The 13,261-nt window shown below is 36.5% G+C and overlaps 2 protein-coding genes across 2 annotated transcripts in view; one reads left to right on the forward strand and one right to left on the reverse strand.

Moving 5' to 3' along the window:
• LOC127165725 (uncharacterized) overlaps positions 1–6,723 on the forward strand; it is a 37,486-nt gene extending 30,763 nt beyond the window's left edge. Inside the window, exons 36-43 of the mRNA XM_051110601.1 lie at positions 26–270; positions 587–658; positions 788–1,059; positions 1,201–1,322; positions 5,125–5,351; positions 5,462–5,619; positions 5,769–5,872; positions 5,949–6,723. Of these exons, the coding sequence (XP_050966558.1) occupies positions 26–270; positions 587–658; positions 788–1,059; positions 1,201–1,322; positions 5,125–5,351; positions 5,462–5,619; positions 5,769–5,872; positions 5,949–6,238 (1,490 nt within the window). The 3' untranslated portion in view covers positions 6,239–6,723. The remainder of the gene's footprint in view (positions 1–25; positions 271–586; positions 659–787; positions 1,060–1,200; positions 1,323–5,124; positions 5,352–5,461; positions 5,620–5,768; positions 5,873–5,948) is intronic.
• Positions 6,724–6,870: 147 nt separating this feature from the next.
• On the reverse strand, positions 6,871–12,796 carry eif2b1 (eukaryotic translation initiation factor 2B, subunit 1 alpha). Its single transcript, XM_051108790.1, has 9 exons — positions 12,502–12,796; positions 11,060–11,161; positions 10,854–10,990; positions 10,489–10,605; positions 10,296–10,408; positions 8,836–8,904; positions 8,513–8,588; positions 7,233–7,358; positions 6,871–7,151 (listed from the first exon to the last, which is right to left on the reverse strand). The coding sequence occupies exons 1-9, from the start codon at positions 12,512–12,514 to the stop codon at positions 6,996–6,998; spliced, it is 909 nt and encodes a 302-aa protein (XP_050964747.1). The 5' UTR covers positions 12,515–12,796; the 3' UTR covers positions 6,871–6,995.
• Positions 12,797–13,261: the final 465 nt, after the last annotated feature.

Raw genomic sequence — 13,261 nt, forward strand, 5'->3', positions numbered from 1 at the left:
TAAATATTGGTTCTGTCTCTTACAGCTGTAAAGCTGTATCGAGAACACATGGCTGAAGAAGAGCACAGAGCTGAACTCCGTTTGCGTTCTTTGGGCGCTAGACTATGTACATCAGTCTCATCAGCGCTCATCCAATTCTTCTTGAGGATTTTCAACAACATGAGAAGAATGCACAACAAAACCATTGATCCTGAGAACAATTTTCGAGTGATCTATCAGTACACATCCTGTCTGCTGATCACCATTTTTTTCTGGGCAGTAACATTCATGGTGTGTGGTATATCTTGTGCAGTTTATATGAAATACATACATGTAAAATATGTCATAAGTGTTAAAAAAAAAAGTGTCCAAATACTTTTTGGTGCCACTACACAGACGGACAGTGATTCAAGTCATTATTCTTCATATCAAATCAAAAGGTTTTAGAAGAGCTGTACTTGAGTCATTAGGCATCAATATTACTACCTTTAACTGTACGTGTTAAGTATAATAATTAATTGTTGGTTTGCCATGGTTTGTTGGAGTTTGTTGTGGTAGTGTAAATTTTCAGGCTCTCAAGTTATCTCTTTACTCTTTCTCCCTGCAGCCTGCTGTGTTTGATGTTGACTATTATTTATTCGTGCTCACAATGGTTGTTGAGTTCCTTCAGATAATTGAGGTGAGCCATAGATAATCACTGATTTACTGTACATTCAACTCAAGATTATTCACTTATAATAACACAAATAGCTAGGATACTCTATGGATGTAGACCTCATGAAACGTAATTCTTCCACCTTTCTTTCAGATCTTCCTGAAGTTTCGCATTTGTTATTACGATGACAGTGGAATCTATATTTCAGAATACAGATCAACGTCCCATAACTACATGAAGAGGAAAGTGGGATTTGTCTTTGATATGGTCTTTTCATTTCCGTACGGCCTTATCATTTTTCAGCAGATGAAAAAGGATCCGACAACATTCCTGCCTATGATTATTTACGTCCGGATTGCGCACTTGCCACGCATTATTTCACTATTACTGTTTATGTGGAAAGAAGAACAATCATTAACAAACAAGTATGACTTTCTGTGATTGTTGTCCTTTATCTTGATTTACATTTAATTACTTAAATATTGCATTTTATAGTACATTTTTTATAGTTGCAAAACAAAGTCACATTTGCCCTTTTTTTTCCCTTGGTTTCTGTGTGTTTTCAGTCTTCTGTGGATTAGGTTGATCAAGTACTTCGTACACACCTTCCTCTTTGTCCACTGTGCAGCAGTGCTCTGCATTTCATTTGTTGAGAGTCAAGGAATAATGTCATGGATTGCTGAAACAGGTGAGGGAGTAAACAAAAACACAGAACAATTTAAAGGAGCTGAGTCATGAGGAATCAAAGTTTAAAAACATACTTAACTCAAAATACCCATTTATTTGTAATAAGCTCCTTGATCCTTTCAGTCTGATCGTGTACATGTAGATGCTCATAAAAACAATGCTCATAAAAACTGAAGGTGACACTTTTTAAGGTGTCCTTGTTACAGTGTAATTATACATTGAAGTACTGTGTAATATTAATTAACTACATGTATGTACTATATGGTTAGGGTTAGGATTAGAATTTGTCTTAGGGTTACTTGCATGTAATTATGCATAATTAATTGTTATTAGAAAAGTAACTACATGTAACATGTAACAAGGACACCTGAAAATAAAATGTTTACCTTTAAATAAACTGAATTACAACATGAAAAACCTTGACTAATATTACAACCTATGACAGTGTTTTAGTGACATGTTAAAAAATACAAAAAATCTAATATTATGTGATTAAAGTTGAAATACTATGAGAATAAAATTGAAATATTTTGAGAATAAAGTCAAAATGCTTCGAAAATAAAGTCAAAATTCTGAGAATGAAGTCAAAATGTTTTGAAAATTTAAATCATAGAAATTAAAGTTATAATATTTTGAGAGTATAGCCTATACTGCATGTGCAAATGGCCTGGATTAAGATGACCGGGAGAAGTTGTTGCGTCTGAGTGGCCGCATCATCTCCCTGGAATGAGAAAGAGTCAATTTTAGGGACTTGTGGAAACAGCTTAATATCAAGAAGGTGATATTTATTAACAGGGGGCGCTGTAGCTTTAACCCTTTTTAATACACCACAAATATATGTGAAATCATACCATGTGTCAATGTCGCAGAGACAGTATGCTTGGAAATATTTCATGTCTTCGAATTGCTTTCCTTATTTGTAGTGCGCTAGCCCCCCAATAGCAATAAGCTTTGTGCTTTTGGTACTTTTAATATAAAACATAGCTTTCAATCTCAGTTTTATAGTGAAATACAAACTATGTGTTTTACAATAATATGTTTTTCAAGCCCTTTAATGTGACGTGACAGATCGCTGTATTTATGTCAATAACTTCATTAAATTATACTGTTTTCTTTGTGAAAATTCCACCACCTGCTCCATATAAAATGTCTGTGGCGTCCGATCTTTCATTCCTAGCTTGTATTTAATTAAAAACAACAATAAAACGTTCTAAAGCTTGAAGTGGGCTCCATCTCATTACACTGTTGCTCTTTTGAGGTATATAAGGTTAAGTGACAATTCACAAGCTGTTTTATTCATGGTATAATACAGTAAATGATTGGACATAATATTTAATGTCTTCTATTCGTTATTTGCAGCACGCCAGCCACCCAGTAATCTCAATAATTTTGCGCTTTGCTGCTTTTAATACAACACAGCTCAGCTTTCAAATTCTGGCAATTTTATCATGAAATACAAATTATAAATGTGTTTTTCCTCTTCATTTCAAGTTTATAACAAGATATAAAAGTGAAGGAACATCAGAAGGCATGTAAAAAAACAGTATAACCTAATTTTATGAAATGAATGTCTCATTATTGTAATTGGAAAGACGATTGACTTACATGCTGCTTAAACTGCAGCAAACTCAGTGATCTGTCATGCCACATTAAAGAGCGTGAAATACACATTATTGTAAAACATATTGTTTGTATTTCACTATAAAACTGACAGAATTTGAAAGCTGAGACTTTGGAATTTCTCTCAGTGCTCACAGTCCAGGCCATTTGCATGTGCAGTAGGCTCTCAAAATATTATAACCTTAATCTTGTAATTGCTTCAAATTAATTCTTGTAGTTTTGACTTTAACAGTTCTGATGTGTCAGGACATGGACTCTACAAGATCCCTGAATGTATCCTGCTGCTAATGTCTTGATTTCTGACACCAAGACATTAGCAACAGATCCTTTAAAACAGGGATGCCCAAACTCAGTCCAGGAGGGCCGGGTGTCCTGCAGAGTTTAACTCCCACTTGCCTCAACACACCTGCTGGGAAGTTTCTAGTATATCTAGTAAGAGCTTGATTAGCTGGTTCAGGTGGGTCTTATTGGGGTTGGAGCTAATCTCTGCACCGGCCATCCAGGACAGAGTTTGGGCACACATGCTTTAAATCCTGCAAGTTATGAAATGGGGCCTCCATGGATTGGATTTGTTGGTCCTGCACATCCCATAGATCAGGGATCCTCATATCTGGCCCACGATATCCACTTTCCAGCACAATTTAGCTCTATCCCTAATCAGACACACCTGAGCATGCTACTCAATGTCTTCAGAATCATTAGAAAATCACAGGTAGGTGAGTTTAATAAGGGTTGGAGCTAAACTCTGCAGCACATTGGCCCTTGAGGACAAGATTGAGGAACCTTGCCATAGATGCCTAGTCAGATTGAGATCTCAGGAATTTGGAGGCCAGGGCAACACCTTGAGCTCTTTATCATGTTCAAACCATTCCTGAACAATTGTTGCAGTGAGGCAGGGTCCATTTTCCAGCCATCAAAGAACACTATTGCCATGAAGCAGTCAGTGTTGGTGTTCCCAAACAATATAAAACCATTACCAGGAAGCCCATAGCCCAGGGGTGCTCAACCCTCTTCCTGGAGATCTACCTTCCTTCAGAGTTCAGCTCCAACCCTGATCAAACACACCTGAACCAACTAATTAGGATCTGAAGGAGCACTTGATAATTACAGACAGCTGTGTTTGATCAGGGTTGGAACTAAACTCTGCAGGAAGGTGAGTCTCCAGGAATAGGGTTGGGCACCCCTGCCATAGTCGTTTGGCTGAAGGACACACCACTAATGTCAATGCGAGCAGCTGGCATATCTGGGGTGGACATTTGCACTCCCAGTTACAGTTATGTTCATTTAGTGTGTTTGGGCTGCACACTGCTCTCCAGCCTTTGAGTCCGGTCCAGAATCCGCTGTAGCCCATGAGCCCACTCCAAAGCCCTCTTGATCCCATAAGTCTGCTCCAGAGCCCACTTTAGCCCCAGAGGTTAATTCTTGTGCTGGTGCCAACCCGTGAACTCCTAGCCTGTCCTGTCTTGACCACAGAAGTCATTCTTGAGCTTCCTGCCTGTCTTATTTTGACCTCAGTGGTCATCTGTGAACCTTCTGCAGCCAAGGAGGCCGTCCCTGAATCCCTCGCCTGGCTTGTCACAGCCAAGTAAGCCATTTCTGAACCCTCAGTCTGCTTTGACATGACCACGAACGTGGGCATCTGTGGTTCCATCCACTCTGCCGTGGTGGTCTTCTGCTCCACTGTGGGCATCCTTGGTTCCATCTGCTGTGGTGGTCACCTGCTCCGCTGTGAGGATCTTCGATTCCATCTGCTGAAGCTAAGCTGTCCTGGTGGTCTCCTGTGCTATCAGCTCCACTGAAGTGGTCTTCAGCTCCATCAGCTCAGCGCTGGTGGTCATCGGCTCCGCCCTAGCTCCCTCGTCTACCTCAGTCTCCAGGTCCTCTTCCACCACATGGGCCTGGGTCACCATCCCTCTCCCTGGCCCTGCTCCATCTCTTTTCTGGACTTAAACTTTTATTGTTTTGGAGTGTCTGAAAGCCACTTTTTGAGGGGGTGTTATGTCAAGTTCCTAGTTTCTGTTTCTGTCTTGGTCTTGTGTTTAAGGACTCTTGTTTTAAAGTGTAACTGGGAAACTGGGAAAAACTGCAAACTGACTCAAGCGCCTGCTGGGAATTATGTTTTGTTGTTTTTCTAACCATTTTACAACTAAAATATAATATGCCTGTGATATTTTCTTTTGCAGAGGTCTATGACTTCACTGAAATGTACAGATACGCCACCTACTGGATATTACAGATTTACACAACAACAGGCTACGGTGACATATCGGCATCAAACCTTGGAGAAATGATTGCATGTGTTATGATAATGATTCTGTGTAAAATTCAAGTGATTTATAAAATGGGACTTCTCGTCGCTACACAAACAAACAAGATGACACTGCAGGAAGCCTTTGAGGAAAAACTGCAGGTAAAACTGCAGAACTACAGTGCAGCTGTATTTAACATGTATATGACATTGTAGAGCATTTGATTTATTATAATGCTTTAATAATGCAATAACTTTCTTATCTGTTCCAGACTATTCAGGCGCACATGATGCATGAGAGAATCCCATCGAAGTTACAAAATCGAGTGACGCAGTTCTACAGCTATCACTGGAACCGCACTAAAGGGACATGCGTGGAGGTTTTGTTCAAAGGCGTCCCCCGCTGTCTGAAGATGGACATTGTGTCAAGGTAAGCAAGCCTACCAAGTTTGTTGGACAGCACTGTTTTTATAGATGAGGGATGACTATCGTCTGTGGTAATCAACAGCATTGCGATGAAAATAATAGGGATGCACAATACACCTATCTGGCATTGATACAATTTTGTATTTGATTTAGAATCTGCATGCAGCATTTAAAGAAGCATCATTTATTCTCCCACCTAAGAGAGCCTGTCATGAGGGAACTTTCCACCAGAATTCTCTTCCGCTGTTTCCCTGTTGGTGAGCATTTGAGCCCCAAACGTGCTGAGCAACTACGATCACATTTTGATGTACAATTTTTTTTTTTTTTTTTTAGGAGAATTTGTTTACAGAAAGGGAGACATTGCCACCGGAATGTACTTGATATTAATCGGCAAGGTTAATCTGTGCCTGGACACAAGAGGTAAAAACGTCTTTCAGCGTCTCTCTGCCGGAGCAGCTTTTGGTGATCACTTTTTAAGGGAACATAAACACCGTGACACTGCCGTCGCCGCAAACTACGTGGATATCGCCATACTCTCCAAAGACGCTTTGGAAAATGTGGCTCTTTTATGTCCATCTTTTGGAAGACTGCTTAAGAGAGCTTCTGAAATGTCAAAGTTGTAGTACACCTGACACACTTCTGTATTGTGAGCTGGGAGTTACATTTATTAGATTTACTAAGTGTAACTGCAAGTCCAGTCTCCTGCTGGAAACCATTTTGCTCATTTGCAATGTTCTATATGAGTGACTTTTAGGAGCTTATTTTTGATACTTATTGTACTATGAAGTACTAGTATTCGTGGTGTAATATTACTGTAAATAGTTACATTGTAAAACTCAATATTACATATGACTACAGGTTGATACTACTGATAAAAGCTGTATTTTGTTCATTTTTCATTTCTAACTGAATATAGAATCTACTAAATTAAATTTAGGGATATTGTTATATTTTTGTAATGCCTGAGAAATGTAAACAACCATAAAGCCTTGACTTTGTAACACTTTTATAAGGTTATTTTTTCGGGCGCTGTGCTGTCTTTTATGGCAACTAATGCAACTTTTTTTGTGTGGCTAAATAAAAATTACAAATGAAATGTTCAAATTTTCGGAACTGAGTATGTTTATAATTGTCTACTAACTATTAATATTCACACATTTCTAGATACTCATTACTGACATGGGCAATTCTTTAAATCCTTTTTTGTGTGTAAAGACAGACACATAAAAAAAAAAAATTCTCTATTCTGTTATTTAAACAGATAATTTATTCTTAACTTCAAGCTTGTGGCATACTCTCCAAACACAGGATTCCTCAGGTGCATCTGTGGTCATACACTTGGGCAATGATACAAATGCTTTATAAAGAGCAGTCTCATCATCATAAGTATAGTTTGATGAGCTCGTCGCTGACAGCAGAGGGCGTCAGCACACCGAGGTCAGTGAAGAGTAATGTGATGAGGGATGGAGGGGTGTAGTCGATCATGGGGTGCTCTTGATTCAGATCCTTCACTGTCTTCAGGATATCTGCTTTATACTGAAAGACAACAAACAAGAGCGTATTATGCATCTACTATGTATAGTATGTGTAACTGAAATAGTGTTTCACCTAGGTTACCTTGAATCTGTCGGGTACATCTTGCTGGTTCAGAGGGTAGAGTCGCACAAACTTGAAACTTTCTGCCACCACATAAAATGGTTTGTTGTGTGCTTTGGAGCACACAGCCATCTGATAGGTACCAATCTAGAAAATAAATGGAATCATTTGACCAATCTATGAAACAAATGCAATATGCAATATGCAACTCATGCAATAATACCAGCTAATGCATTTCGTTTTAAGGCACGGCAGGGCAAAATCATTGTTTTTTCAGGCACTGGTCAATTTTGAGATTTTGTGGTGTTTTTTTCCCCAGACTAGAGGTAAGAAACCATCCAAAATACACTTGTTTTTTTTTTTTTTAAAAAACTTTATCTTTTCTGTATCTGTAGATTTCAATTTCAACTTCAGTTTTATTCTGTGACTATTTATCTCACAATTTGGACTTTTTTTTTCTTGTAATTGCGAGTTTACATCTTACAATTCTGACTTTTTGGCTCAGAATTGTGTGTTATAAGCTCACAATTGCGAGAAATAAAAAAAGATAAAAACTCACAATTCTGATATCTTTTTTGCAATTATGAGTTTGTTACACACACAATTCTGACTTTTTTTCTCACAATTGCGAATTTACATCTCGTAATTCTGACTTTTTTCTTAAGATACAATTAATTAAGATACAAACTGGCAATTGTGAGTTATAAAGTCAGAATTGAGAGAGATAATCTATAGATACATATATATAATAACTGAGAGACATACTTTTTTCTTGCAATTGTGAGTGTTTAATGCAATTCTGATTTCTTTCTCCGCAATTGTATTTTTACATGTTGCAATTCATTTTTCCTCAGAATTGCGAGAAAAACTCACAATTCTCTCCCGCAATTGCAAGTTTACATCTCATGATTCAGACTTTTTTCTCAAAAGTTAAATATGAACTCAATTGCAAGAAATAAAGTCAGAATTGTAACATAAAAACTCGCAATTCTGATTTTTTTCTTGCAATTGTGAGTTTGTTTCTTGCAATTCTGATTTCTTTTCTCAGAATTGTGAAATAAAAACTCACATTTGTGTGCAAGTCCAGTTTTGAGGGAAAAAAAAAAAAAAAGACATTCTCAGAATTGCAATTTTATATCTCACGTTTTTGACAAAACTTGCAATTGCATGTTATAAAGTCACAACTCGCAATTCTGAGAAAAAAAAGTCGGAATTATGAGTTTATTGCAAATTAATATTTCACAGTATTGCGACTTTATGTCTTTATGTATCAAGACAGCAGGAGTTTGTATGTTTCTGACCTTGTTTATAACACCTCCGCTTTCCACAACGCCTTCAGCACCCACAATTACCAGGTCAACCTTCTCCATGATGTACCTAAACATCACACAAAACAAGCAGCAGATGTTTATATGCAGCAAAAACTTTAATCGTTTCAATCTTATGGCCAGAATACAATATCCAGAGTTTGGTGCTGGAGCTCACCTTAAAAGAGTCCATCAAGAGAACAGAAATGTTAATGGTTATTTCTGATTAATAGTTTAGTACTGAATCTGAATGCTGACGTGAGTACTACAAGAAATAAAGCAATTACGGTTCATTGGTATAACAAAACCACACTTACCCAACTGCAGCGTCAAGCACCACCGTGACTGGTATATTGAGTTTGCGTAATTTTTGAGCCATGAGTTCACTAAGAGATGAAAAAGAAAAAAAAAAACTCATAAAGGACTGTAACATACACTATCAGTCAGAAGTTTTTGAACAATAAGATGTTTCATGTTTTTTTAAAGAAGTCTCTTCTGCTCACCAAGCCTGCATTTATTTGATCCAAAGTACAGCAAAAGCAGTAATATTGTGAAATATTTTTACTATTTAAAATAACTGCTTTCTATTTGAGTATATTTTAAAATGTAATTTATTCCTGTGATTTCAAAGCTGAATTTTTAGCATCATCACTCCAGTCACATGATCCTTCAGAAATCATTTTAATATGCTGATTTGCTTGTTTCTTTGACGAACAGAAAGTTCAGAAGAACAGCATTTATCTGAAATAGAAATCTTTTGTAGCATTATAAATGTCTTTATCATCACTTTTGATCAATCCTTGCTAAATAAAATATTAATTTCTGTAATTTCTTTTACCAAACAAACAAAAAATATATACTGACTCCAAGCTTTTGAATGGTGTAGTGTATAATGTTACAAAAGCTTTTTATTTCAGATAAATGCTGATCTTTGGATCATTCTATTCATCAAAGAATCCTGAAAAAATGTACTTAATGCAAAAAATGTCATTTTAAAAATGTTTCTTGAACAGCAAATCAGTATATTAGAACGATTTCTGAAGGATCATGTGACACTGAAGACTGGAGTAATGATGCTGAAAACTCAGCATTGATCACAGAAATAAATTATATTTTAACGACAGAAAATAACTTTTATTTTAAATAGCAATTTTACTGCTTTTGCAGTATCTTGGATCAAATAAATGCAGGCTTGGTGAGCAGAAGAGACTTCTTTAAAAATCTTACTATTCAAAAATTTTTGACAAAAAATAAACACCATTACAAATACACACATACTTTGAAACCAAGATTAGCAACATGTCTATACAAATCAATTAAATTAATAAAAATGCATGAAGTGGATAACGAATGCATAACGAAAACCATAAACAAATTTACTTTATTTCAGCTAGTTTTGAAAGTCAAATTTCTCATTTTAATTTAGTTTGAATTGATGACCTAAATAACAGATTAAACTGGGGGGAAAAATTAAACTAAATTAAACAGCATTTTGCTGTGAAAACAAAAAACAAAAACCAATGTCTAATTTTGTGTATGGAACAGGTCGGACATTTGTTATGGCCCTTACGATTTTTTACAAAAATTTAAGAAACAACTGTTTTTTCAAGTAGTAGTATCAAATCAATAGTGACTGCTGAAGAGTTTCTTCTGTAGCTGCAGCAGTGTGGAGTGCAAAAACTGATAATAAACCAACAATATTTTAAGCATTTTTCTTAGTTCCAGAGTTACTTGCATTTGTAGAGCAGAATAGTAGACACTAGACAGCAAGACTCACCCTGCTGAATCCGGCTGTGATTCAGTGACATATACTGTGAAACGTTTGTTATCAGCTGCAGCGTTTTCCAGAACCTTTAAAACCACTCGAGACGACGAGTGCGTCAGGATTTTCTGCAGATGGAAGCCAGAAATGAGCAGAGCGTTCCCAAAATAATGACAAAAACGCATGCTTCCTGTACTACTGTACTTACAGCTCCATCTTTGATGAAGGTGTGGCACAGTTTACCCACTTTGCCCCTGGACAGGGATATTTTCTTCAAGAAGAGTTCACCTCGCTCGATCATCACATTCCTACACTGTGAGAGATCCTGCGAAAAAGGGAGAGACGGCGACCATCACTATAATAAAAATCCCAATTATGCATAACAACAACACTGCATGCACAATCCAAATTATGACTTTAGAAGAAAGAAATGGCATTTTCTGACAGCATTACTCTCAAACTATTCAAACCATTGCAATGCAAGATCTGAACCCTACTATGTAAAATGCAATCTTAATTCACTAAACAGCTGCAATATTATACAGAGCAACTAGTCTGAAATGTTGAACTGACCGGATGCTCCAGTGATGTGAGACTGATGAAGCGCAGGAAGAGCTCTCCTCCAGACGACACCGCCACCGACGAATCCGTCTCTTCTAGTCTGTGTATGGCTTTTGTCATGTTCTCTCGCAGACCGAGGATCGTCTCACCTAGGGAAGGTCAAGCATCGTTTCATATGCAGATCTCATGTCTCTGAACAGCATCCAGACAAAACTTACTTTGATCCCTCTTGAGGAATTCAAGCAGCGATCGTATGGCAGCCACTGCTGAAGCCACATCCGGGTCTTCTCTGATCTGCGCTCGGAAATAGTCCACCAGTTCTGAGAGGGAAAAACAAACGAACACATTTTAGTGTTTGGCCAAATGAAGCCTACAAGGAAACTACATTAAATTCCCACTGTGAGTATGTTGAGACAAAGCATATTACAAAACACAACTACATTTTTTCTGTAACACTTTGTTTACTACATTAGTTTACACAAAATAACAATGAGCAGTTCTTCTTTAGCAGTTATAAATCTTACCTTATGTCCTATAAGGTCCGTACAATTATAGAAATTGATACTTTTATTTAGCAAGGATGCTTTAAATTGGTCAAAAGTGATGATAAAGACGTTTATAATGTTACAAAAGATTTCTATTTCAGATAAATGCTGTTCTTCTGAACTTTCTATTCATCAAAGAAACCTGAAAAAATTCTACTCAGCTGTTCTCAACATAATAATGATAATAATTGTTTTTTGAGCATCAAATCAGATTATAATAATGATTTCTGAAGGATCACGTGACTGGAGTGATGATGCTAAAAATTCAGCTTTGAAATCACAGGAATAAATTACATTTTAATATATATTTAAATAGAAAACAGTTATTTTAAATAGTAAAAATATTTCAAAATTGTACTCTTTTGCCATACTTTGGATCAAATAAATGCAGGTTTGGTGAGCAGAAGAGACTTCTTTAAAAAAAACATTAAAAATCTTTTGACTGGTAGTGTTTCTTAAACATTTATAACACTTACACATTCTTAAAATCAAAAGTTGTATCTTTTAACATTCGTTAATGCACTGTAAAGTGTGTGAACTAAGACAAACAAAAAATGAACAATTACATTTCTATTAACTGAAATTAACAGATCGATAAATGCTGTAAAAATACATTGCAATATATTACATATACACACAGTTTTAGTTCATATTAGCTAATGCATGAACGAATGTTAATAAATTTGACTTTACTGTAAAATATTACCAATTTTTCTAAGGACACAACGTTATTCATAATCTAGAGCTTAACTAATAATGCAAATATAATAATTTACACGTACTTTATCTAACTGTTAATATATAAATAACGATTCATGTAAGAATTGACAAATGAATATCCTAACATTATGAAGTTTACATGAGCGCTCTCTCTGAATGTCACCCATAATGCATCTGTCATTGAGATGCACATGGACAGGCAACATGTCCTTAAAATTTTGCCATCATATAATTGAGCAAAGTAACTTAAAGGTCTGCCCTAATGTTTTTCGCAACATAACGGAATGAAAAACATAATTTATAAACTAAAAGATGATCGGAGGAGCGCAGCTACTAGCAAATCAGCATGTCTCATTATTATAATGCTATATTAATATCTCGTTTTCAAAACTCACCTCCTTCTTCCATGTTAAAACTGCTCAGAGCGTCTCAAGATGTGATTCACGGGCAAATATATTCTGTTACAACGCTTTGCTGATGCAATGATCTCTCATGACACTCTGTGAGACTGAACCCGACAGAATACGTTGACTTTGTCACCACAGTAAAGTTTATTTCAATTTACTCGTTTCAAACTAGCGACTTTGTCAACAGAATAATGATTGTTTTCTTATTTTATTTCAAACGATCAACACCAGACTGTGAGCAAGTGGACTTCCACTTTCTTCTTCTTCTTTCTTATTTAAATGACGGATGGACCTTGTTCGCTGTACCGCCACCTACAGGACCAGAGCCGAACAACATGGAGAATTCATTTACGTTTACTTTAAACTACAGATGTAAAGATGCAGTACTGTTCTCAAAATAAATAAATAGCAAATAAATAAATATTATACGTTTTATATTAAACTAGATAGTAAAGTTCGTAGACAAACTTTAAGTTGGCTTGAAAAAGCCTAGCCAGAAAGGTTTCAAAGGTTTAAGTTAAGTTTGACGTTTTCAGTTTAAAATAGTTTGAAAGATAAAAGTCTGAATGTTTTGAAGGCAATACAGTCTATTAGAAAAACAGATAGATGTGGTGTTGCTGTGTGGTTGCTAGGTTACTCAGGGTGGATGCTAGGGTACCTGGGGTGGTTGCTAGGGGGTTCCTATGTGGTTGCTAGGGTATCCAGGGTGGTTGCTAGGGCGGTTGCTAAGGTGTTGCTAGGCAGTTGC

The sequence above is a fragment of the Labeo rohita genome, chromosome 5 (genome assembly GCF_022985175.1).
Source record: "Labeo rohita strain BAU-BD-2019 chromosome 5, IGBB_LRoh.1.0, whole genome shotgun sequence".
Lineage (NCBI taxonomy): Eukaryota > Metazoa > Chordata > Actinopteri > Cypriniformes > Cyprinidae > Labeo > Labeo rohita.